The sequence below is a fragment of the Ammospiza nelsoni genome, chromosome 3 (genome assembly GCF_027579445.1).
Source record: "Ammospiza nelsoni isolate bAmmNel1 chromosome 3, bAmmNel1.pri, whole genome shotgun sequence".
In the NCBI taxonomy this organism is placed as follows: Eukaryota; Metazoa; Chordata; class Aves; order Passeriformes; family Passerellidae; genus Ammospiza; species Ammospiza nelsoni.
Window position 1 is genome coordinate 5703546 of NC_080635.1, and position 25232 is coordinate 5728777.

The 25232-nt window shown below is 43.8% G+C and overlaps 1 protein-coding gene across 6 annotated transcripts in view; it reads left to right on the top strand.

The window, feature by feature from the left end:
- The first annotated feature begins 745 nt into the window (after window positions 1-745).
- Window positions 746-25232, top strand: part of RIN2 (Ras and Rab interactor 2) — a 61529-nt gene continuing 37042 nt past the window's right edge. Inside the window, exons 1-4 of one of the 6 annotated variants that reach the window (XM_059469522.1) lie at window positions 746-862; window positions 1548-1690; window positions 20670-20748; window positions 22116-22208. In XM_059469522.1, the coding sequence (XP_059325505.1) occupies window positions 1611-1690; window positions 20670-20748; window positions 22116-22208 (252 nt within the window). In that variant the 5' untranslated portion in view covers window positions 746-862; window positions 1548-1610. Of the gene's footprint in view, window positions 863-1547; window positions 1691-20669; window positions 20749-21940; window positions 21979-22115; window positions 22209-25232 lie in introns of those variants that run through there. The other 5 variants (XM_059469523.1, XM_059469526.1, XM_059469527.1 and 2 more) reach the window with 5 other exon arrangements.

Genomic DNA, 25232 nt, shown 5'->3' on the forward strand with positions numbered 1-25232 from the left:
CATGAACATGTTTGTAACCAGGCTTAACACGGCAGCTGCTCCTCACTGTGGTCACTGCATTCTTAATGGGCACTGCTGGCAGCTGCCAGAATGGAAGGGAAATGTTGCTCTCATTGTTTTGTTATTGAGATAACTTGCACTGAAAGGCAGCCTGGAACGAGCTGTGGAAAATACACAGCCTAATAGCATCGAAGCTGCGAATGATCTTAACCAGTTTCTTCGGTCCAAGTCAGAGAACTGCGCCCATCGCACGGGTCCTGGTGACTTGGAGACATCTGAGGCCATCCTGCCCCACGAGCTCCGTGCCCAGGCTGTCCCCGGTGCCCTGAGGGGCTGTGCCTGGAGCATCCCCGGTGCCCTGAGGGGCTCTGCCCTGCCCGGCTCCGTGCCCGGGCTGTCCCCGGTACCCTGAGGGGTTCTGCCCGGCCCGGCTCCGTGCCCGGGCTGTCCCCGGTGCCCTGAGGGGCTCTGCCCGGCCCGGCTCCGTGCCCGGGCTGTCCCCGGTACCCTGAGGGGTTCTGCCCGGCCCGGCTCCGTGCCCGGGCTGTCCCCGGTACCCTGAGGGGCTCTGCCCGGCCCGGCTCCGTGCCCGGGCTGTCCCCGGGACCCTGAGGGGGCACTGCCCGGCCCGGCTCCGTGCCCGGGCTGTCCCCGGGACCCTGAGGGGGCACTGCCCGGCCCGACGGGGCGGAGCGCGTTGCGGGAGCGGCGCATGCGCAGGAGCCGGGCCCGGGGCGGCGGAGCGGCGGCGCAGAGCCGGCCCATCCCCGCGCCTCCGCCCGGCCCGGCCGGCCGGGGCGGCTCCGACTGCGCTGCCCGGCGCTGCCGCCGACGCGCGGGAGGCGAGGTGAGGCGAACCGAGGTAAGGAAAGGGCGCCGGGACGTGCGGGGGTCGCGGCCGTCCGTGCTGTTGGCGGAGCCCGATCGAAACCGCCCCCGCGAAAGCGCCGCGAGAGCGGGAGGACCGGGCCCAGCCGAGCGCCGGCAGCCGCGGGTGCCGCGGGGCAGCGTTGTCCTCGCCTTGCTCTCACCAGGCTCTGCCCCTTTCCTAGCCAAGGCCGGCCGGGTCGGGCCGGTCCCGGGGCTGGGCACCTTGCTTGTGTCCGTCCCGCCGCCTCCCTGTCCCCTCGGGTGTCCCGGGCTCGGTGCGGTGCGGTCCCGCGATGCGATCCCGCGGTGCGGTCCCGGCCCTGGCAGCGCCCGCCGTGGGCAGGAGTCCGGCCCCTGCTCCACGAGGAGTCCTCAGTGCGGGCATCTGAAACGTGGGCTCCTGAAACGCAGGAATGCGGCGTGTGTCTGCCTGCGTACTCCTCTGAAGTGTTTCCTTGTAAATATTGCGTCAAAAGTTTGTTTTAGATCGCGCAGGTGTGGTTTGGTAGATGCAGAAAAGCAGACGGTGTGTTATCCTCTGTGAGCTCTTCTCCCCATCTTTTCAGGCTGCTCTCTTCTCATTTGTTTTATTTGCTGATTTCCCGAAGTGTAACTCTTCGTGGTATTTCATGAATTATTCCTTTTAAATAAGGAAGGTCTTTATGTGCCTTTGCCAGCCCAGCTGAGTTGATGAGGAGCGAGCAGAGCAGAATTTCCACCAGGTATTTCCATGACGGCAGATGCCCTCGGGGATGAGCAGGACAGTGCTGGCCGGAGCCCTTTCTCTCTCCCTTTCTCAGAGGATAGCTTGGGGTTACAGGTGAGGAACTGGTTGGGTGAGTGGAGTTGTGGTACCTGAAGAGGTGTGTGCTTGCTGGGTGAGGGCTGGAGGGCTCATGGGGCAGTGCTTGGAGAGGCAAGCGTTCCACAGCCGTGACTCTGCTGCTCCGCAGCAGCTCTGTGTTCAATTCAGCCGTGTCTGCACCGGTTCCATGAGTAATTCTGTGTTTTGTTGTGGTAAAAGTATGCCAGTATAGCCATGCAACCAAGCCCTTGGCTTTCCTCGGGCTAGATCTATATTAAGGTTCATTAGCTTCAGATCTGTTTAGCTCCAAAAATACCAGTTTATTCCTTGGGGCTTGACTATTTAATTGGATCAGCAAGAGGAAGTGGAATGAGGCTGTGCTGGCCAGGGGTCTGTTGGCTGCCCTTGCTGCTGGCACAGCTGGATGCAGTGGCTTGGGGGAGTTCTTGTGAGTGAGCTGTGGTGGATCACCCTGTTGCACTCCCAGCCAGCTCAGTGTCCCTCACTGCACCTCTAGGAAGGTAGTTCTGGTGTCTGTCTGTGTGAAGCTCTGCTCCAGTGTCCCCTCCTCCTCCCAGCCTCGCTGAGGCATTTGGTGAGTGGGCAGCTGGACAGGTGCTCTGCTGTGTGGCTGACAGGACCAGGAGCTCCTGTTGCTCTTGCTGTAGAAGAGGACTGGCTCTTCTACTTAACCATTGGGGCATTTTTGAGGTGTTTTTAAAGTTAGTTCAAGCACTGGCTACTGAGAGACTGAATGATCAGTAGGGTGACTGAATTTTTTTCAGAAGGGAACCTGTTGCCTTGAAAAGAAAAGAGCAGCACTGTTACTATAGCAGTTAAAGAGCTGCTGTTATTTATGAGAATAACGTGGGGTAATTCATCTCCCATCAGTAGGGGATTGATGGAGTACTGTATCAAGTAGATATGGACTCAGGTCTTAACATCTCACTAAATCACAGCCACAGATTGTTTCTAGGATCACTAAGAGACTCTGTATCAGGAGGAGAAAGGAGATAAACAGCAAAATCGTGCTCTTACCTTGCAGACATGGTGACTTCAAACATCGGTGGAGCAGCTCCCAGAAAACTGTTCTGTGGTCAAATGTATTGCAGGCTCTGTGGTTGTGTAGCTCCTGCCTGTGGCTGTAATAAATATTTGGCATACCATACAGATCTCAAGAGTAAGAGGTTTAAGAGTAAGGGAGCAAGAGGCTTTGCCTACCTCTAATGTGCAACTGGAGATTTCTCAAGATGTGTCTCAAAAAAACCCTCTAACATTCCTCAGTGAGGAGTTGCTGTGGAGACAGTGCTGGGCAGGGTCAAGCGTGCCAGTTACCTTTTTTTTGTTTGAGTCACCATCCAGTCAGTAATGCCTGTCAGGAGAGGGGTTGGAAGTGTGGCTGAATATTCAGTACCCTGTGTTACACTGAATCCCTGTGTAGCAAAACACAGAGCTCTTTTAGTATGAATTGGATGGATATGAGGCTCTAGTTTTTTAATACTTCAGAACACTAAATAAATTCCTCCTGACACATTAAATGCTACATCAGTGCACTTAATGCAATGCAGTTATCCTGTGTCTTCTCACGGAGCAGCTTCAAAGGAGATCACGGATGCTTCTTACCATTTATGGTGCTTGTGATGCAGAGAAGGACTACAGTGGACATTACTGGTACTGGTACTCTACCACCTGCAGCCAGCCAATGCTGAGGTGCTCTGGTTCACCTTACCATGAGTTTTCAGGAGTCCTGAGCACTTGCAGGTGGAGCAGGACAAGGAGGAAGAGCTGTCAGGGACATGGAATTTTCTTTGTCCCAGCTGCTGTGAGCCATGACATGGTTTGTTTGTGGAAGGGCAGCTGCTGCTGCTGCTCTGCATTCTTGGCTGTGGAGTCTGAAGTGTGTGCATGGTCTGATCCTGCTTTTGGTCTGAGCCCTGTGTGATCCTTACCTGGCAGGTGCTGTAACCCAGCCTGTGTTAATTTGGCTTCAGGGACCTTTTTGTAGGTATACCCAGGCAAAGACATACAGAAGTTTTTATGCCTCCTTGTTCTAGAAGGCTGCTGCAGAAATGGAAGGTGGTGAAGGATCTGTAGGCACACCACAGCTGTCCATGGCTGCCTCCACACTGGGCATTCTGCCCCAAAAAGCATCCCCTGATGATGTGACTGGTGAGACAGAGACAGAGGTTTGTGGGGTGCAGCAGCACAGGTCCTTTTGTCATTTGGGTGTTGTGCTGCTGGGAAAAGTGTGGGGTAAAGTGCACTCTGTGCTCTGTGCCCGAGTCTCTGCATGGAAGTGTTTGTAGCTGCCTCTTTCAGCTGCCTAAAGTTTTCAGGCAAAACAAAAAGCATGATAGTGTAGCATAGCATTCCCAGGTTCTCTCAGGCTTGTGAAGTCCATTCTTTATGAGGATCATTCTTTAGTTAAAGGAGGGTTCTCCTCTGCTGACTGTGTGTTTTATCCTTTATTGACTTCAGGGGGGTTGCTTCTGAATTTGTGCTGTTGTGAATGCTGAATGAACCCCAAGAGCTTGGCTTTATCCATGTAACTTTTACTTGCCTTATGTAGATTTTATAAGACTCCATACATAGAACACATTGTTTACTTTTTAAAGTAAAATTGAAAAATTTGCTGGATGTCTAAAGCCATGTTTCTGCCTTGAGATGAGCAGAGAGAAGCTACACATAACAGAACAGAAATTGTGGAGCTGCAGTCTTGTTCTGTCATTAGGTTCATTCTGGTTTTTTGGAAATTTTGATCTAAACAATTAGCTCAGTTGAAAATTGTTGTGTGTTAATGCTGTGCTGTTTCCTTTGGAGCTGGTGAGGATTCTGCCATCAGCATAAATATGGGAGAGGAGTGTGAAGATCTCACCATGATAGAGTGAAAATAGCAAAAGGAAGTTCCTGGAGTCCTACCAGTCCTCTGGCAGGAATAACAGTATTTTGTGGTATGTAATTGTCATTATACTGTTTGGAATCAGTGCAGCCATTTGTGTTGGGTGTTGTGTGAGAAAACAGGTAATGATGCTGTACCAGGGAGGGTTCTGGTCTGTGAACACTGTGTATAATGTGAGGGTAGGGTGAGAAAATGACATTTTTCCTCCTGATCTTGGAACAGGGTTTTCAAGACAGCCTTGTAAATGAGTGTTCTTGGAAGATGTCTTATCTATAACTTGTCTTTGAAGAGCAAAAGCCCTGCTTTGCACATAAGCAGGTGTTGAGTCTTGACGAGTCTGAAAGCACTGGATCGTTTTGTATGGTATTCAGAAACAAAAGGACAAATCTTTTGCTGCAAATTGCTGTTGCTCCTTTACAACTGGCAGAGCACTGCAGACTGACTCTGGTGAGAGATGTTGTCACCTCCCCAATCTCATGTATACATGCTTAGATGCAGACACAACTCTTTTCTGAGGGACTTTTCTCAAAAAAAAAAAAAAAAAACCCAAACCTATTATTTTTCCTCACTCCACCAGCTCCAGAATGTGAATGTCATCTGGCCAGATGCCCAGAACTAAATACAGTGCTCTAAACAAGGTCTCACAAGTGGTTTGCACAGGAAAAGAAAGAGACCACAATAGCCAGATAATTTTTTGACTTTTAAATGATTCTTTTGCCCTTTTTTTTTAATCAAAAATGATGTTTTTGGCTTCTATTTTGTATTTGCTAAATAGAAATCTGTGCTTTCCAGGAATTAACTCCAGAGCTCCTCAGTGCTGACTTTGTTGAAACATTCATGTTTGCAACATGAAAATAACCCAGAACCTTACTGGTTTTGCTTTCATGCTTGGTGTGTGTTGCATATGCTGACATTCCCTTCTTAACTTGACTGTGGATGTGTAGCCTTGTCTTCCTCTAAATCTAAATCTTTTGTTTAGTATTTTCTCCTAAAGGATGATGATTTTTGAGCACATGCCAAAAATCATGGCATTTGAGTCTTTAGATGCATTTGAGAGTGAATGTGGCAAGGTGCTGCTGTGTACTCCAGCTTTGTGAGCCTTGTTTTAATTTTAACTCAGGAATTTAAAAAGGCCTGGGGGTGCCTGCTGCCAGTTTTGGATCTGACTTATGTGGGAATCTGCTCACTGTTTTTTGGAAAGAAGTTAAGTTTTTTTAACTGATTTTTTTCTAAATGCAGCCACAAACCAAAACCATAACCTTCAGAAAGATAAACATGCATCCTCGTGCCAGCTGGGGCCTTGGCAGGCTTTATGCTGCATAACTTGCTGAGACTGTAATTTTTTTTCAAAAAGCAGTTAGATATTGGCAGCTATGAAATGTCAGCCCCCAGTAAATGTTGTAATAAGCTATTTTAGCTACAGCTGGAGATTTAAAAAAAGAATGATTTACTCACAGCATTCTTGGTAGTTAATGCAAGAATAAAAATCAGACTTTGGACACACTGAATAGCTTAGGAGAAGGAAGTAAGGTTCTTGTGGTGTGTTTGCTAAGGGCCACAACTGTCTGGATGCATGACTAGGAACCTTTAGGGTGCTCTAGGTTATTTAACCTGTGCCACAGCATATCCCTAATTTTTTGCTTTGGTTTTACTAGATTTATGTAGATACAGCTGTTAAAATGATGGTTGTTTTGGAAGTTCATGAGAATTCAGTTTTGGGAAGTGGAAGTAGCAAATCTGCTGGGGACTTGAACTTGATTGACAAATAGTAGGTGCAGTAAAACTCATCCTGAAGTGTTTCTCTGAATGTGTGTTAGAGCTGGGAATTTCTGGTGAAGTCTTTGTAAGCTGTTTTTAAGTAACTGGAACTTTAGGAAATTATATTTGAGGAGTTAGGTAGAAAGGCTCAGTTCTAACTTGTGTTGGTGCTTTTCATTTATGTAGTATATCCTCTACAAACTGTAGTGCTTGGAATTTTTAGCAGAGGGAAAAATGAGTTCACCATCAAGCCAGCAGCTGTCTTTCCTTTGGATAGTTCAAAGTTTCTGTTTAGTGGTTCCATAAAAATTCTTGGTTCATGTTTGTCACACTGATGGATGCATAGCTCCTCGACTTTGGCAGGAAGCCCTACACAGATATTTTCAGCATCTGTTTTGCAGTATGTCTCTTTAAATGTTCACCTTTATTGCAATTTTTTCCCTAGAATATAATAATGATCTGCCAAGGTAAATATTTGGTTTGTAATAGTGCAGGTTCATTTTTTGATGTTTATATGGAAAATATTTTTTCATCCTTTGGTATTTCATGAATGCTTGGGCATATGTTAGCTATCACTTATGGTGATACACTATGATGGCTGTGGTGTGTTTCCATGTGGTTTACAACAGCTCTGGAAGCCAGAGAAATGTTTTAGCTGGATCCTGTGGGATTTGATCCTTGCTGGAGTGGTGTGCTCTCTTGGCAAAGACACTGGGCACCTTCCTGGGCTGCTGGTGGCCTTCTGTGTGCCATGTCTCAGAGAACCATGGCTTCCACCACTCCACAGTGAGCCAGAGGAGGCAGCTTCTTTTTTGCCCCTTTTTAGTATGGCACCCTGAGAGCTAAATTCAACCTTTTCATTAAGGTTTACTCAGGGCAAGGAGTGCCTAATAGTGTGGCAGTTCCACTGATGCTCTGTGTGTTGCTTTTCATTGTTTTATATGTTCTAAGAACATACGGAGTTGTTTTTCAGTAGTTACTGTCAATATTCCGATGTGACTAGAAGAATGTTAGCTCATATAATCTCAATAATGTTCCTCCTGCATCACAGGAGTGCAGAACGTAAAACTAAGAAAGTCTTGGGGTTAGCTGGGTAGTGTGTTTAACTGAGGATTGCTGGATTGAGACCATAACTTGGAAGCAGTGAATTGAAGAAAGTAGTCTCAATATCAAGGTTGTTTCATTCCACCTTTTCCTTCACAAAGGCCTGTGTTCATCAGTTTGGTTAAAACTGCTGCTAGGAGGCAATGCACCAGTCATGATGAGAAGACTCTTGGGGTTTTTGTTTCTGGGCCTTCCAGTTCTCACATGCAGGTTGGTGTTGTGTCCTTGCACAGTTCTGTCCATGGGGATATTTCCTTTGCTGCATGGGATCAGATTGCAATGATACTTACAGGCATTTGCCCTGTATCAAATCAGGGCATGTCCTTGGGCCCTGCAGAATGGCAAGACAGCCTTTATTTTGCTAGTGGAAACCTTCCTTTGGAACATTTTGCTGAAACTTGGTGCATTAGAAGGAAAAGAAATTTAAGGAAGGTAGATTGTAGGTTCAGCTCATTTGCCAGTAAGCTTTCAGCTCATTTGCCAGCAAAGTGTTTACACACTATATATCTAATTTTAGCTATGATGGTCCATCCATTTTTCTCTGTTCATGCTTTTCCTGGTTGATGCACTTTCTTAAAGTAGCACTAATTCAGGCCAACAGACCATGTTTAACTCTGAAAACTAGGGAGAGGTCTAGACAAAGATAAAACATCAGAATTTGTCACTCACAAGTTGGATACATGGTCTCTGACATTTTTATCTCTGACATCATGGTCTCTGACATCTATGTCTCTGACCTAGTACACACTTTTTTTAGTCTGAGGTTACAAACTCTGAAGAAGAGTAGCTCATCTAAAGTTTTGGCAAAGTTGATTGTGTATGACTCCTGCAGGGTGACTCTTCCAGCATTTTATGGAATCTTTCCCTTCTGTTCATCCACTGTCTGGTGGCCAGCACAGACACCTGGTTGTCAGTGGAAAGGCTTTTGTCTCAAGCTGGCCAGCTTTTAACTGAAGGCAACTTGGTTGTTTGCTTGGCCATTTAAACCAATTTCCAGTGTTTTCCCTGCCTTTTAAATAGTCATTCACCACAGCAAGGCTTAGGTCTTCCTCTTACAGATCCATTTCAGCAAAGCACCTGCCCCATTGAGTCTCTGAGCTCGTGGTGTGTAAGTGTAGGCTAACTCCAAACTGCACATAGGATGGTCATCACTTAAAGCTCAGATCTTCCAGGGCTGCCTGTAAATGTCTGGGGCAGTTGGCAAAATGATAATTTCTTAGGGACAGTTTCTTACATTACAGCCTTGGTGGTTGGAGAATGGTAAATGGAACTGTTACTTTTCCAGGCCTCAGTGTGATAGTGTAATTTGTGTGTAGGTGTGAAATATGTTTGTGCAATGTTTCTGTGGGATTCACTGTGTGCTTTAGGACATTGGAGAGAGATGCTTTTGTGTGGCAAGGTGCCAAGAGACATGACAGTTGTTTGAAGGTGCTGCTGGGCTTGGAATCTATTTCTGATCAAGAGATTGTCAAGCAGAAACTGCCAGAAGTTCATTGAACATGCAAGTTTCAAACAAGTAGTTCCTGCTGCAGAATTGTGCAGTGCTGGTAGCACGGGGCAGCCAGTGTTTGCTGTGCACAGAAACAGTGGTGGGAAGCTTAGGCTGAGGCATCATTGGCAGGATGGACAGAGCAGAGGGGGAAGCTGCTGCCAGCTCCTTGCTGGGCATTGTTCGTGTTCACCTTCTCCTGTAGGCAGGAACAGAACTTTGCAAGCAGGAAGAGATGCAGGGCAGCAGTCCTGGCCACTTGAGGTCATGGTCCACAAACTTGTTTTCTCCTTGATTTGCCCTTTGGTGCTGTGGTTTTGGAACAAAGGCAGACTGACTGGGAATAAAAAGATTAATTTTAGGGCTGGATTGAGTTCCCCTAGCTCAGTCACAGCAGGTCAAGTGACTCAAGAGATTTGTGACTCCCCAGGGACATGGGTTCGCGTTTGTGCAGGGAATATGTCATAGCTGAGGTATAGAGAACAGAAATTGACTTGTTGGTGTTTATTTTTAGAGTGGTTGATAGACCTGGAAGTTGTTGAATTTATACAAAGAAGCTCCATAAAAATAACTGGCACCAGATGTAGAAGCAATAAACAAATGGCGTGTTAAGTCTTGAAACTGTGCTATGTAACCCAAGAAGTATTTTCACCTATTGGCAGCTTCCTCTTTATTATCTGCAGAAGGAGAGTGATGGAATTTACTAGCTGTTAAACAATTTAATTCTTCATTTTTAAAAGGGCTCATTAAATGTGTATCTCACTACACTTAGCCTGAGCTGGTTGACGATGTTTGTTGCTGGCAGTCATGGGAATCTTTTGGTACCAGTGTGTCAGCAAGAATTAAACCCTAGGAAGCAGCCTGTCACCTGACTGCTGCCTTACTTCTGGGTTTGATTGCATTTGGTTCAGATCTGAAATGAAAAAAGTGACACCAACAGACTGTCTGTCTCTGTGCATAACATACCCCCCCCAGTACAGTAAATATGGGAATCACCAATGTGTTTGGAATGCTCTGCTTTTGGCAGTACTTGGACCCAGTTTCACCATTTCAGCAAATGAGGTTTATTGCCTTCTAAAAAGCCTATTTCAAAACACAGTGTCCCAGGAGAGAAAAAACAAATTGTTTACACAAGCAAACTAGGAGAGAAGAGCTAAACACCCACGCTTCTTTCTTCAGGAGTTCCCCTGCTAAGAGTTTCTATGAACTCATTAATCCAGTGGGGAAGGAGAAACTTTTTAGTTCCAATCAATTGGGTCTTGATGTGACTGCTGATGCTGCTGAGGAAGGAAAGTTTGGTTTTGATGGTATCCACCATTCAAAAAGAAGGGGAATCAAAAAGAGGAGGGAAAAGTGCTCATCCCAAAACCTAGGGAGGACTTTAATTCCTGCTAGTCTGGAAGGAGACAGCCTGGGCGAGGCTTTAGGCTGCTCTCCTCACTGTTAGAGCCAGCTGGTGCTGTGGCATCCATTCCTCCCTCTCTGTCTGTGGGCTGTATGTGTCCTGGCCTTTCAAGGGACTGGAGGAAAGAAGCAGATGGGGAATTACTAGGGTATGATGATCTTGGTCCACCTTCTTAAAAACAAAAGTGATGGAATAAGGGGAAGGGATGAGAAGGCTCCTCAGACCTGCACAAATGAAGGTGTTGTGGAACTTGCATGGTGTCCACCTTATACTGGGAGGTGTCCCTGCCCATGGCATGGGGGTGGAACTCTAGATGTCCTTTAGGACCCCTCCCAACCTAGACTGTTCTGTGATTCTATCAATATGAAATCCTGCCTGTCTGGCATCCTTATGCAAGTGGCTTGGAAGAAACAGGTAGAAAAGGAGAGGAGCTTTAGTAGGAAGTAGAAAACAGTGAAAACTGAGAAGCAGGAGGATTGGATTGGTGGATGGAGACCTTACGGTTCAGGGAAAGAAGCTGGCAGAGCCATGAGGCTTCATCCCCAGGGGTTCAGCTGAAGAGTGAAGGCAAGCTGGGTGTAGGGGCTGTGGCAGGAGAGTCTGGGGCTGCCCAGGACCAGCAGAATAAGAGGATGCTGCTGGAGATGGGAAAGGGGAAGAGGGTTGGGAAAGCAGCAGTAGCCTTTGCACTGCTGATGAATTTACAAGTCAGCTGTTGACAGAAGGTGATGGGGTTATCAGGGGGAAGAGTTGCAGGGAGAAGTCTGAGGGAACAATTGTGCTTGGGAGGAGGATCAGGAGGAGCCCCACGAGGACGGGAAGGGTGACCTGTGCCTACGTGACTTGGGAGTTACACAGGTTGGGAGCCGAGCCAGGAAGTTTGGTTCAGGCTGACATTGCCAGTCCCACGGTGCACGCAAAGAAAACAGGAAGAGGAGTGGAATTAACTTGAGACAGATATTTCAACAGCCATCAGTTTCGAATTTCCTGGGTTTCATTGCTGTGTGTCATAACCTTGTTTTTACTATTTAAGATTTTTTTTTCCATAAAGAAATAGGATGGAAGGAGAAACATTTAAGACTGTTTATCAGAGTCGTATGTTATGAATGACTTTTTTCTTTGGTGAACGTACATTTGGAAATGTAGTTGTAAATTCTAAAAATATTTGAATATTTGGAACTCCCTTGTCCCTCAAAAAGAAAACATCTCCAAGGTGAGTCCCTCCACCTCTCCAGTCCTGCAAATAAACAGAAGTTCAATAGTTGTATGAAAAAAAAAGAAAACTTAGTATTTCAGAGCATAGTTGGTCAAAGTTGTGCATGTATTTTATAGATCAGTCACTCTTTATAACCAGTCTTATAGACCTGGTTGTTATGATGAATATAGAAGTGTCTGAAATTATTTTGAGAATTTCAAATGACCTCCTGATTTTTCCAGATAGCACAATGCATGGTATTGCTTCTACCTGACATATCTGCAGACTTGGTTCTGAAGAACTGGTATATTTCCCTATTCATACCCCTCCTCTGACCCAGCTAGATCCTCTAACAGGCAAGAAATAGACTGTGCAAACAGAATTTTCTCTCCAGGATTTGATTTGTGGGTTTGTTTTGGTTTTTAACCTCCTAGTAACACAAAATAAGTGCAGGCATTTTGTGCAGGCATTCCATCTCCTCTGGTGTGTGTATGCAGAGCTCACAGGAGAGTGACAACGTGTGCTTTGGGTGTATCCTGCTTGCTGTGTTGGCACACCCGTGCAGCAGTGAGCTGGCACACATTCATGGCTCAGTCTGCTTTTTCCAGTCTCTTACAGGAACAAATGACACATTCTGAGCCTGGTGGTGGCTTTCCCTCTGTGTAACACAGGTTAGCAGTGCTGGGCTGTGGTGCTGCAGAAGGTGTCAAGTCACCAGTGGGGCTAACCCAGTTCCCAAGCCTGTATCCTTGCAAATTTTCTACAATGAGCAGTTTATCTGCTCATTGCCAGTGGATCTGAGCTAGGTTAGGACAGTGCAAACTCTGCTGTAGGCAGAAGTGTTGTTACATGGACCATCCTTGTGGGGAGAGCAGATGACCTTGGTGTAACTAATGCAAGATTTTCTTGGAGTCTCTTCCGTGCATAAACCAAAACAAACAGGTCAAGACATAAGCACTGTTCTTTTGAAGTTTTTCTAGTGAAAATATTTTCTTTTGTTCATTTAGAAATAAATCTTCTCCTTGGTGCTCAGCCTCATGGTTTGCTGTGTTGGTGCACCCTCGAGGGTGTGGAACCACATTAAAAGTGTGCTACAAAAAGTGCTTCTTAAATCTGCAGCATTCTTCAAAAATTAGTAGTGAGTGCTTAGTGAAAAAAGAAGCAAACTGTCCATCATGTCTGATGTCCAGCTGTTTAAAATAAACAGTGCAACCACAAAAACTCACATGTGATCTTCCTCATGCAGTCTGCTGGATTGCATTAACCTCTTGGTCGGAAAGCACTAGTGCAAATATAACTAACGACAAGCAAACAAAATTGTTATTGAACAGAAAGCAAATCCACCCCTGCAGCTGGAGTGCCCTCAGGTTAGTCACTTGGTGTTGTTCAGGATGTGGGATGCTTTGCATTCCTAAACAGGCAGCTTGAAAATGGATCCTTGCAAGAATTTCACTGCCTTCACACCAGCTGACCTACAACACTTAGTATACTTCCTTTAGGAGGCAAAAAATCAGGATTCATCACTGCAATTTTTCCTCATTTGTTTAAACTTGGATAAATATTTGCCTATCTCTTACTAGGTGAGCTGCCCAGGGTATTTTTAAACATTTTCCCGGTGGTAGATAAATAATAGTTGTGGTTTGTTTAGATTGTCCATGTAAAAAAAACATACATCCAAATTTTTATCCTTCCTATTGATATGTAGTTCCAACAGTACATTAATTTGTTTGCTCCAAGTTCAGTTGTTTTTTTCCCACAGTTTTTTGTGCTTGGGGGTGTGTCATTTGCTAATAAATACAAAGTTAAAAGTCTGATTTATTAATTATTTAAGCTGATATTATGCTTTTTAACTTAAAGCTTCCTTTTGTTTTATGCAAATTTAGCAATTCCCTTGTGATGAAATGTAAAAATGGATTTTGGAGCAGTGGAAGTCTCCCCCCCGTGTGAAACGGAGTAAGAATAATTTATGCTTTTCCTCTGATATTTTGGTATTGCAAAAGAAGCAAACAAAACAAACCAAAACCCCACCAAAAATAATACCCACCCTCCCCAGCACACACTTCCCCATTCCTTCCCCTTCCCACTCTGTGACGTCTTTGCAAAAACCAGAGGTCAGAAGGGGCTTGCAGAATTCAGCTGGTCCAGCTCTCCCTGCAGGCTGATCAGGGGATGGGACCTTGTCCCACTCCTGTGGTCCCACCTTTCTTTCCTGTGCACGTGTCCTGGTGGCACTGAGGGGTTCCTGTAAGTCACCCCTGTTTCCAGTGTCTGGAATTGTCACTTCTGCGTGGTTCACTCAATGAGAAAACCCTCTGACGTAGGGCAGTGCTGTTCTCAGTTTTCATGGGGAACAAAAACTAATTACACATCAAAGTTCTCACCAAATGTGAGGCACATTTCTTAAATCACAAGAGTGCATAAACTCTGGTACTTCTGGACTGTGCATAGACCAGAGAGGGCACAAATGCTTCCTGGAATCCCAAAACATCTTTCTGTTTTAAATACAATGCCACACTCTTTAGGTTTGTCGCCTTGGTGCTTGTGAACTTAGTGTTTGGTATAAAACCTGAGTTTCTGTGGTCCACAAAATTTACTATTTCATGTAATATGCTGAAAGTGTGAATAAAGAAGAAAGGGTGAAATTATTCCTAACTAATGCTAAGGGCTAAACTGAGGAGTGTCCCAGATGATTACATCTTAACAGTTTTGATTAAAGAATTAAAATAATGAGCCTTTACCATGGACTCAGCTGAAATAAAGCAGTCTATATTTAACTTAGTGTACTCAGCTCAGAGGAAGAGCAGCCTGTGTACTGGAAATAAGCAGTTTCTGTCACTGGAAGCTATCCAAAAAACAAGGTGCCAAGTGTGGTGCATTTCTGATGATCTGATTCCTTAGTTAATAGCCAAACCATTAGATTAGTGGTTTTGAATGTGTCACACAAAGATGAACATAAGGTCAACACCAGAATAAAGAGAGGGGTGTTGGTTCCCTGGTTAATCATTGCCCTGTGCTGAACTGAGGTGCACAGCACAAGCTTTTAAATGGAGCTTGGAATTACAGCCTAAGGGGCTCCTGATCTTACAGATTCTTCTTGCACACCATGTAATGCCCTGTGCTAACTCATTCCAGTAATTATGGCCATCCATGGAAATATTTCTGTTGATTCTATGAAATGCAGGATGTAGTTTCTTTGGCATTGGCTGCCTCCTGAGCAGCAGTTTACTTTGCAAAACATTTCATAGGGAATATCGAAACCATTGCTTGCTATTATAAGGAGTTATTTTCTTACAAAGAGATACCTGTTAAGCATATTGGTGATGCAACAAACACAACTAGAAAATGCTATTGCATTAGAATTAAAAGAAGATATATTTGTCATTGTTTGTGGTATACAAACTACTTCACATTTTTTTTAGTAATAAAGAGCCTAAAAGATATTTAGGGCTTTAAAAATCACAGGTTTTGCAGTTCCTTTAAGATCACTTTTCTGTCTTGCAGTACATGTCTCATATTTACTTTTTAGGTCAAACAACTTCTAGATCTGTCTGCCATTGTTTCCCATTTGTGCATTGCTTTGGGTGAACAAATGCAATCCTTTTCAATGAATTATGTGAAGAAGAGTTTATCAAAAGAATTTGTGTTCCCCTAGCCCTGAATAGAGAATTGCTCTTACTGGAAATCAGCTGAAGCTTTTCTGGAAGCATTGAGCAAAATGAGCACAAGCTTTGATGTACATGAGACTCTGCCACAAGGAAGAAATGTTTTAAGGTGGGACAAGGGGGAGTGACTTCAAAGTGACATGTCTGTCTAGATGTAGGTGCTGAACCCCGTGTCCCTTTGCATTAAAGTGTCACTAGGAATTCTGGAGTTCCTCTAGACCATGAAACAATTCAAGCAATTACTTTTTCTTGCTTCTCCCAGGAAGTGCAGCTCTACGTTAAACTTTTTAAAGATGTTTGAAAACACTTGTGAATGTTATTCTTTTTATTATTCAGTGGTTTTGGCAGGAACAGTAAGTGGAAATTACAGAAATACTGCAAGAAACATTAGTTTTTTGTGAGGTATGTAGGCCAGGGAATTTGGGAAGAATAAAAACCTTCTGAAAGGTTATCCAAATCAAAGTCAATCTCTTCCTATATTTATTTCCCTGACATTTCCAGAGGCAAAACAAGACATGAATGTATCAACAAACAATCATTCTCTTATGAGAGGCTTGGTAGTATCCTCCATGACTGAATGCTGTGCCAGAGGAAATGGCTTGGGGTTTTATTCCCTTTCAGTAATGTGGAAACTATGCCATGGGAGCAAGCAGGAAGAGGTTTTTTAGTGGAGGAGAGGAAGAAGAAACTTGGGAAGGGGTGCAGTGGGACAGTGCTAGCAGCAAACAGAGCTCTCCTGGTGGGGTGCTGTGCTTTTGCAACATGCCCTGCTCCTACCAAGCTCTTGTAGGAGGCTTTTTTTGAGGATTGGCTTTTCTGAGGCAGTCAGTGTTTGCACAACTGTGTGCTTCTGCTGGAAAGAGTGATGCCATGTCTGCTCATGTTGATGGGAGCAGAGCCAGGATGAATCTTGTGCCCTTCAGATGGGATTTTCAGATGCTTTCATTTCTGAATTTATGGCTTTGTAGATAAAAGAGGTGGGTAGACAGCTGGGAGTGAGACAGTGGATCTGCCCAAAATCTGATGGGACTTAAAGCCTCTCCTGAGAGTGCTGTACTAAAACAAGTTCAAAGTAATAACTCCTCTTTATCCTTTAGTCTCATAAAAGGCTGCCAGCACATAGGATCTGGAACCAAGGGGAAAAAATTAGCCTGCTGGCAAAAGATTGGTTGAGGCAGGAGTGATGACAGGCTGAAAGCAGATGTAGAAAGACCAGTGGATAAATCTGGCAGTGATGTTCCCACTTTATGCCATGACTGATGCATAGACTGGATCACAGCCCCTGGAATTCGGTCTGTCCAGGTGGGTTTCTTGTCACAGCCCCTGGAGATCAGTCTGTGCTGGTGACAGCTTCTTAAACATGGCTGGTACTTCATGGTGATGTGGAGTGTCCTTGGAGAGCTGGCTGTGATTTAGCATCATTGTTATGCTAAGCCAGATGAGCAGCACTGATACAATTTACCTGTGACGCCCCTCACTGCCTTTGGAAAGTTGCAAATTTCTGCTTCCTTTGCAGTTTATGAAGACAGCATTGTTTCCTGAAAAGGATTGCTAAGAGTTGCTCATGGCCCTTCTGCCTTCATGTAGGGAATGTCTTTGTAAAATCATCTTTACACCCAGGGCAGAAATACTGACTGAAGTACTCACTGACCTCATACTGGTGGCTTTCTTGGAGGAGCAGCTCACACAAACACATTATTATGTTTAGGTAACAAAAAACAGTATAAAGAGTGCTTGAAGGAAAAGGAGAGTGAGGGAATTTTTGTTCTTTGCAAGGTTTTAAAACTCTTTAAATAAAATGGCAAAATACAAACATTTTGTAAAACTCTTTGTGTATAAAGGGTGACTTTCCATTTTTGCTGTATGTCTTACTTGTTTTCTACAAGTAATGTGCCCTTGCATTACTTGAATTAAAAAAAAAAAAAAAGAAAAAAGACTGTAAACCCTTTCTGCAGCCGGAAGAATGATGGAAATTAGGATTTCTTTTTACATAATCCCCTCACATTTTGCTTGTGGATACAGCTGTGTTAACACAATGCAACATTTGAGTTGAGAGATCTGCCAGATCCTGGCACCAGCGATAGTTTGCAGACTGAAGGTCTTATTTGATAGATTTTCAAAGTGATACTGTGCTCAGTTGTATCTGTGTTCCTGGAAGGAGGCTTGCAGTCAGCTTCTCAGAGGAAATACTTTCAAAAGGAAAAGTTTAATTTTGCCAAGATTCAGATAAGGTCAGAGTAATTGGACAAACCAGGGCTTTGTAGGTTAGAGATGAACACAGCCTGCTCCCTGGGACTGGCAAATGCACTGGGAGAACAGGGAAATGAACTGCATGAAGATGATTACATTTGCTGAAAATCTGAAGTACTGTGTATATCTCGTGGCACATTGTCAAGTGTAGAGTTGCATTTGAGCAGGGTGGTTTGTTTTTACTTTTTTTTATTATGTAAAATGTATTTATCCTTCCCGTTTCTGGTTTCTACTTTAACCCACCAAAAAATGGGTTCACCAAATTAATTTTAGTTATTTTAATACTGTGTATTTATAAATTGCTGTAAAAATTGATTGTAATATAATGCTAATTCACCATAAGTTTTACAAGTACATCTGTAGCAGCTTCTCCCTAACTTCTGACCTTTGCCAGCTTATACATAAATCTGGAATGATATTTTCTCCTGTGTTTTCTTGGCTGCAGAACAGTAAAACCATTACTTCATTTGCCTGAGGTAGTTTCTGTGAGTCTGTGCTCAGTGATTGCACAGCCTTTACAGGCAGAGAATGAAAGAGGGCAGACTGAGTTTCTTTAGTGGGGTAAATCACATTTAAAATGCAGGAAAAATAAAAAGGTGATAATTCTGTGGGTCAGCCAGCAAAAGGAAAGCTGCAGATCTCTTCCTTCAGTGGTGGCATATGTGGAATCTCTTCCTGATATCTTTTTGTCTTGTTAGGTTGGCCAAAACATCAAAAATCCTAGTTAGGAACCAAGGAACAGGAAGCTAGTGCAGCTGGACAGCCTTGATTCCTTAGGAAAGAGAAGAGTTGGGATTGTGGGAGGATTGTGGGCAGGGAGTTTGTACAGATTGCTGTGGCTGAGCTTGGGGGAGGCAGAGACAGACTGTTTTGTCTTTGGGCTAAAGAAAATGAGATGTTTTGCTTTGTAAAAGCAGGATTGGAATGAGAGGATTAAAGGGAAGTATCCTGAAAAGTCCAGTGAGGTGGTCTTGTCACAGACATCTTTTTATGAAAAATCCTTTTTTTAGGATTTTTCCTCCTGAGAAGCTGAGGAGCCTCAGGAACAAAATGTAAACATTGATTATCTGCTGCTGTGGAATGCAACAGGTAAATCTTTGATTGGCCCATCTTTGATGTTTCTAATTAATGGCAAATCACGAGCCACAAACCTTTGTTATCGTTCTTTCTTTTTCTATTCTTAGCTGGCCTTCTGATGAAATCTTTTCTTCTATTCTTTTAGTATAGTTTTAATGTAATATATATATCATAAAATAATAAATCAAGCCTTCTGAAACATAAAGTCAAATCCTCATCTTGTCCCTCATCCTAAGACCCCTGTGAACATGGTCACAGTGGTCTAATATAGTTAAGTATAAGAGCATACCAAAAAATCCAAATAAAATTGCAGCAGAGGGAGTAAAGCAGGAGCTGTTTTGATGAAGAGTCAGAAATCAGATTGCATACAAGCAGGTGGAAGGTGCTCTGGCATTCCTGTGTGAGTGAAAACCAGCAGGAGAAGGGAATGGAAGACAGATAAAAAGCACCTGTTTTTTGAAACATACAGCTTGCATGAGCATCATGCAGTAGCATTGGACTTGAGGGAGGTTTGCCAAGCAGACAGATCATGCCTTGTCCCTGCCCTGTCCTGTTGGTCACACACAGGAGCTGCAGGAAGGCAGTGCTGTGGGTCGGGAGTGTCTGGGGGAGCTGGGACAAAGCCCTGGGACACAGAGGAGGCTTTTCCCTCCAGATGGCCAGGCAAAAGGAATGAATTACACAGTGAGCTGGCCCCTGCAGCCTGGTGACATTTCCAGGTGGGTTTCTGGGCAGGCAGCACCTGGGCAGTGTCTGTGTGAATCTGCCTGAGTGAATCTGTCTCGGTGCCTGGAGCACAGGAGGAGGAGAAGAGGCTTCTCTGCAGTAGGTGCAGGAGATGACAAGCTTTGCTGACTTGCTCCACCCAGCTTCTCAGTCAGAGGATGGAGATTTTTTGTTTCTGACAGCCTCATGCCGTCCAAATTCAACAAGGACAGTTTCAGAGCAGTGGTTTCCCAGCCTGCCTTGGGTCTGAGTAAGATCAGATGTGCACAGCTATGGAGAGAAATGGAGCCTCCTGACAGCAGGTTTTTTTTTCCCTGCAGTTTTTTCTGCATGGTATGGAAATAACTCTCTGCTCCAAGGTAGGAGCCTGCCCCTGGGTTTTGGGGTGTTGCAACCAGCCTGGCTGTCCATTTTACCAGCAAGCCCTAATATCTTGTGTTATTGAAAAAGAAGTATCAGCACCAATAGAACCCTTCCCAACAAACACAAAGAAGCCCAGCAGTGTTTCCCATTGTGCTGATTTTAGTCAGGAATACTAAAACCCACTCAGACATTAAATATTATTTAGGTTACCCTAAGTTAGTTTTAAATTACTTATAACCATGAAAAGTGGTGGGGATTGAGGCTGTGTGGAGCTGAGAAGAGCCCAGTTGAGGCTTAGAGTTAAGGTCCTACAGATAGCAGTAATGTTGCATAAATAGTGACAGTAATAGAAGTTTAGAGCTCCAGAACCTCTTACAAGTGAAATAAGCAGTGGTTTTGTTTGAGGCTTTCTTCTGACTGGAGTCATACCACTCTTTGAAGTACACAAACTGTGTGTGTGTTTTCCTTCCTCCGTACATTTGAGTGGAGAATGTAAAAATGCCAGCATGGTCTTGTTTTGGTAATAGAATTGCATGCAGACATCCTTGTGGTTAAATTGAAAAAAAAAAAAAAATTAAAACCCATGAGATTTATTGTGAAGGGGTTGTTGTTTGCAAATTGAGTGACTAATGACTGAGAATGGAGATGTACAGACAACAGCAGGATCTTGCTCATAACCCTCTAATGTAACTCCTTAACACTCTCAGGTGAAAATTTTCTTTCCAGAATTGATCTAAAGAAGATTTTTAAAAAATATATAATTTCTTATGCTCCCCAGAGGGGACCAGCTGTTCTGTCCCCTTGTGTATGTGGCAAATGAGGAGACAGAGCTCAACTCATTTAATAGCACCTGCAAAACCACCCACTGAACATCATCTCTTATGGAATTAGTGCAGTCAAGTTATTTAAGCACACTTCTAGGTAAAGAAACACAGTTCACAATTCTTTAGAGCTTCACCAGGAGTGTATCCTTTAAATAAACTGATTTATGAAGAAAGTTGGAATTTTTTATTTTTAAATTTTTTTCTCAGCACTATTTTTTTGTCTTCTCTTGCTCATTCCCCAGTGTTTGGTTTTCACAACAGTGCAGAATTCAAGATTTTACTTTCAGCATTCAAAGTCTGCAAACCCTGCCTGGAAAACTGGCATGTTGCTGAGCTTCCTGCCATGGCTGCTTTTGGAAAAATGTAACCAATTCTAGTGCTCTTGTGGTAGGACCTCTGGAAACAAGATGAACTATTTAAAGCCTCTTGCTACATATTAAAACTAAAATGTTTCTTTGCTCCTGCTTGTACCTCTCTGTTTCCTCAAGTACTTTTGTTTGACAGTGCTTTTCTGCCTTGGTCTTCCTCACTCCTGTCAATTCTTTCTCATAAGGCATTAGAGGGAAGCAAAGCATGCATGTATTTGGTGTGGGGTGTGTGTCAAATTTGGGGTTTTACCTGTCAGCATTCTCTGTCCCAGCTGCTTTGTTCTGCTCCATCTCCCTCTGCAGCCACACCACTAAACTTGGTGTTCACTGCTGCTGAAGCCTTTTATTTTAATTTCTGCTTGTATCAAATCAAAAACTGTGTCTCTGTCTCTGTCTCTGCTCTGTAATGTTTTGCGCTTGTATTATTTGCCCCTTTTGGTAGCTGAAACTTCCAACAAAACTCCCTGATATGTGGTTGGAAAATGTGTGTGCAAGGAGAAGAGTTGGGACACGGTCGCAGCTTACCTGTAAAAATCCTAAGATGACTTTTTAGCCATGGAAATGAATCCTGCTTGGTTCAGAAACTGGTTACAAATTACTGGTGTGAATTGGTTGTGGCTTTAGAGGAACTCTGCTACTCTACTTCAGATGGAGATCCCCCTCTTGATTTTCCTCACTGTATTGTCCTGGGTGTTGAACTGTTCCTTCAGTTTACCTGACAGCAGAAAATGCTGTTTCTTCCTAAATTCATCTTCAGTTCCTGACTTGAATATGACTCAGTTGCATTTTAGAAATCTGAAGCAGCATTTTTGAGGGGTGTTTGGGCTTTTTGTTGTTGTTGTTTGCTGGTTTTTACTTTAATGGCAGACTGTTTTCTCCCTTGTGGGTGATTTTAAACTGTTTTTTTTCTCTCCTGATAAGTCCTGCTAATACTGTAATATTTGAGACTGGATTGTAATGACATCTAACATTTTGTTCTGTTTGTACTGCAGACTGAGGTCAAGTAAACAAAGAAAGCAATCATTATGTTTTAGCATTCTTTTTTAATGAGCACATTAAAATCTAGTCACAGCTACAGGATCAGCTGTGAAAAGAAGGGAGAGATACAGAGCTCTGAGTAACACTGCATTTTTGAAGCAGTTTATGGAAAAATAATGGACTGAAGGGATATGGAAGGACTCTGGTAGGAAATAAATGGCATGATGTTGTTGACAGGAAGGGTTTGGCAGAAGGCTTGTTGTGACTGTTTCTGTGGCTTAGAATTGCAGAGGAATTTCCTACAGACTGGACTAACCATGACAAAAATGTGTCTGCTTTTAGGAGATCAAGGCATACAGTGGAGTCTTCTCAGGGAAGATGTCGTCTTTGACCATGAGAAGCCGTTGTGTGGACAAAAGAGGAAGTTTCTTTAAGGTAAATGGGATACTTAAACAGAACATAAAATGCTTGGGTTTATGTGAAATGAGCACAGCAGAATGTGCAGTGCTCTCTGTGATACATAGTGAGCCTTTTCTGTAAAAAGAGAAGTACTTATTGAGCATTTCTTTTTACAGGCAGATTTGTGGCTAAGATCACCCCCCAGTTATTTCACATGTATATTTTTTCTGTACATGGAGTAGAATATTTGGTGTAAAATAGGTCATGGCTTTTTTTGCTGCTAATGGTGAGAACATAAGCTTTATTATGCACAGGCATAAAATTATTGGAGCCTTCATAAACTAGATTTGTGTCACTTAAAGCTGTGGTACAGATTTATGATTTCCATTACTGGATTGAAAATTGGTTTCATTTCCTTGTCTATTTTGAGAACAACTGGCATCCCAAAAAGCCAGGCTGCAGTAGGAGTTACCAGTGCAGTTTTCAAAATATGATGTGCCAGGCTCACAGTGGCTGCCTTGCTGGGCAGGGTTTTGCTTTAGGGAGCCATCAAAATTTACAAAATTTACATCCCTTAGACTATTCATCACTTACTGTAGCATCTTCCAGTGAAAGATACTGATGCTGCCATCTTGGGGTGTTGCTGTTTCCATTCCTTCTCTTCCTCTGGGGCAGAAGTTTCCCTTGGGGAAATCTTTAGGAAATGAACAATCGTGTTTTCCTCTTGCCTTGCCCAGCAGTTACCAGGGTCATCCAGTGACAGGAACCACCTCTCAGTTCTGCAGCACACTTCAGCTACCTTAATAACTCAGGAGTACAAACATCAGCCTTGTTGATAGCCAAATAGGGAGAACAGCCCTATTTTCTAATCACAGCAAGGAACTGTGTCAGTTCCCAAAAATATCTCTAGGTTGTCTCTTGCATGTATGCTGAAGGACTCCTGGTGTCAGATGGGACTGTAGGCAAGCACCCAGTCATTTTCTGCATCATTTTCTGCAGAACTTTGGGATCTCCTTGTGTAATTCTTATGTAGAAAATGGATGCTGGAACAGCTGTTTTGTTCATGATGATGATGGGGTTGCAGTTACTCTAAATTATTAGAAATGCAGTCTGCCTGGGCAATTTCAAGGAACATTGTCAGTTAGAAAACTGGTCCTGCATTTTCTTAAAGACATCTGGCAGGGAATAAGATGCCTCCAAGCTCCTTTTCCAGCCCTTGGAAGTTGCACTGTTGGACCATGGTTCTGAGCACAGAGTGTGGGATTGGAAGCTGCACCCAGCCTGTGTGCAGTGCACCTGGTAGCTTGTGTGTATACAGTGAAATTATCTTTTATTTCTTCCCTCTGCCATGTGAGCAGAATTGTGACAACAGCTACATTTGTTTGCTACAGCTGAGCTGGTGAGCAAGCAAAATACTTGGCACATCAGATTTTTTGAGTTTGCATTATTTTAATTTGCTTTGTCTGTCTGTGTTTAGGAGACCTAGTAATCATGATATGGCCTTTTATCCCTGCTGATCTGTTCTTCAGGATGCTGTCCCACAGGGGCAGACTGTCCCCTGTCCTTGCACATGGCTCTCACATTGTGCTTGTTAAGAAACCTTTACCATGTTGGTGTGCAGATTCTCAGGGCACTTAAATCTTCTTGAGGGAGTATCTTACCATTCTCAGCAACATTTGCCAGAAAAATTGCTGACAAATACCAGTGGGGAAATTCCAACTTTATCTTTTCTTTTCTGGTTCTTAAGTAGTTCTCATTGCTACAGCTTCTAACCATGTCTTAGTTTTTTTTCACAGCCATTCTTTTCACTGTTTTATCCCCATTTTAGACAGAGCAGAAGTCTGTAGTTTTAGAGGCTAAATCCTGTGGACTCTACACCTTGTGATTGGTGAATGCTCAGAGCCAGCAAGTAATAAGAATGAGGCAATGATGGGGTTTGTCTTGGATAATTCTGGGACTGAATAACTTGCCAGTGGTTACAGAGAGAGTCTGTGGGAAGGCAAGGGGCTGAGTATATGTCTCTGACAAATGTCCTCTTTACTGAATTATCCTCCTGCTCATCAAAATGTTCCAGTGTTTACTGAACTGGCATCAGAGGTTTTACACCAGCAAAGCTTTTCTGTTTTACACCAGCAAAGCTTTTCTGTTCCAAAACCAAGCATCAGGTAAAACTTTGTTTCTGATGAATAAGATACTGAGCAAGGTCAGCAGCCCTGAGAATTCACAGCTCACCAGAATCTGCAGACGTGTATCAAAATATTGGATTGCATTCAGAGCCTTGCACAAGTTGAGCAGCAGCGTTCTCAGACGGGCTCATCTCTGGCACTCGGCCACCTCCTCACACAGGGCCCTCTGTGAGGGTTGCTGCGTTCTGCTTATCAAAACAGGAAGGAAAAGATGTGATGCCAAAGAGGATGCAGGTCTCCAGAAAGAATGAAAAATGAGATGCAGGCAGGAAGGGGGAGTGGTAAGTGCTGAGGCTCGTTTGTCCAGTCTGATTCTAATCTTGCTGTCTTCAACCCATGTCCCCTTGCCCGATTAGAAGCACCCATCTTATCTTTTCCTCTTGAGTTCTTGTAAATCTCAGGGCTTGGAAACATTCTGCAGTGGTCATCTTGGATGACTCTTTAGTGCCTTCTCAGAATGATGGCAATTTTGTTAATTCTCTGTATGAGCTTATTTACATTTCAGCACAAAGAGCAGGAATTCAGTTGTCACACAGCTTTTTTCTAAAAATGTCTGGGAACAGACATCAAATCAAAGCCACCTGTCTTTGGGAATAAGAAACTCTTCAAGTCCAGTGAGTAATAAGAGCTGTAGTTATGCTGGGTTTCTGGGAGAGGCACTGTCAATATCTGGTCCTGGGCATGTGCTTTCTTTCCCTGATGCATGGCAGTGATGTGAGTGTCAGTAGAGCAGCTTCACAAATGTGACTGGAACCCTTGGGAGTGACTTGCTTCTGGTGAACACACATTTTTGCTGCTTGTAAAACATCCTGGATGGTGCAAAGCAAAAAATGGTGCAAAGCAAAAAATGGTACAAAGCAAAAAATGTTGTGTT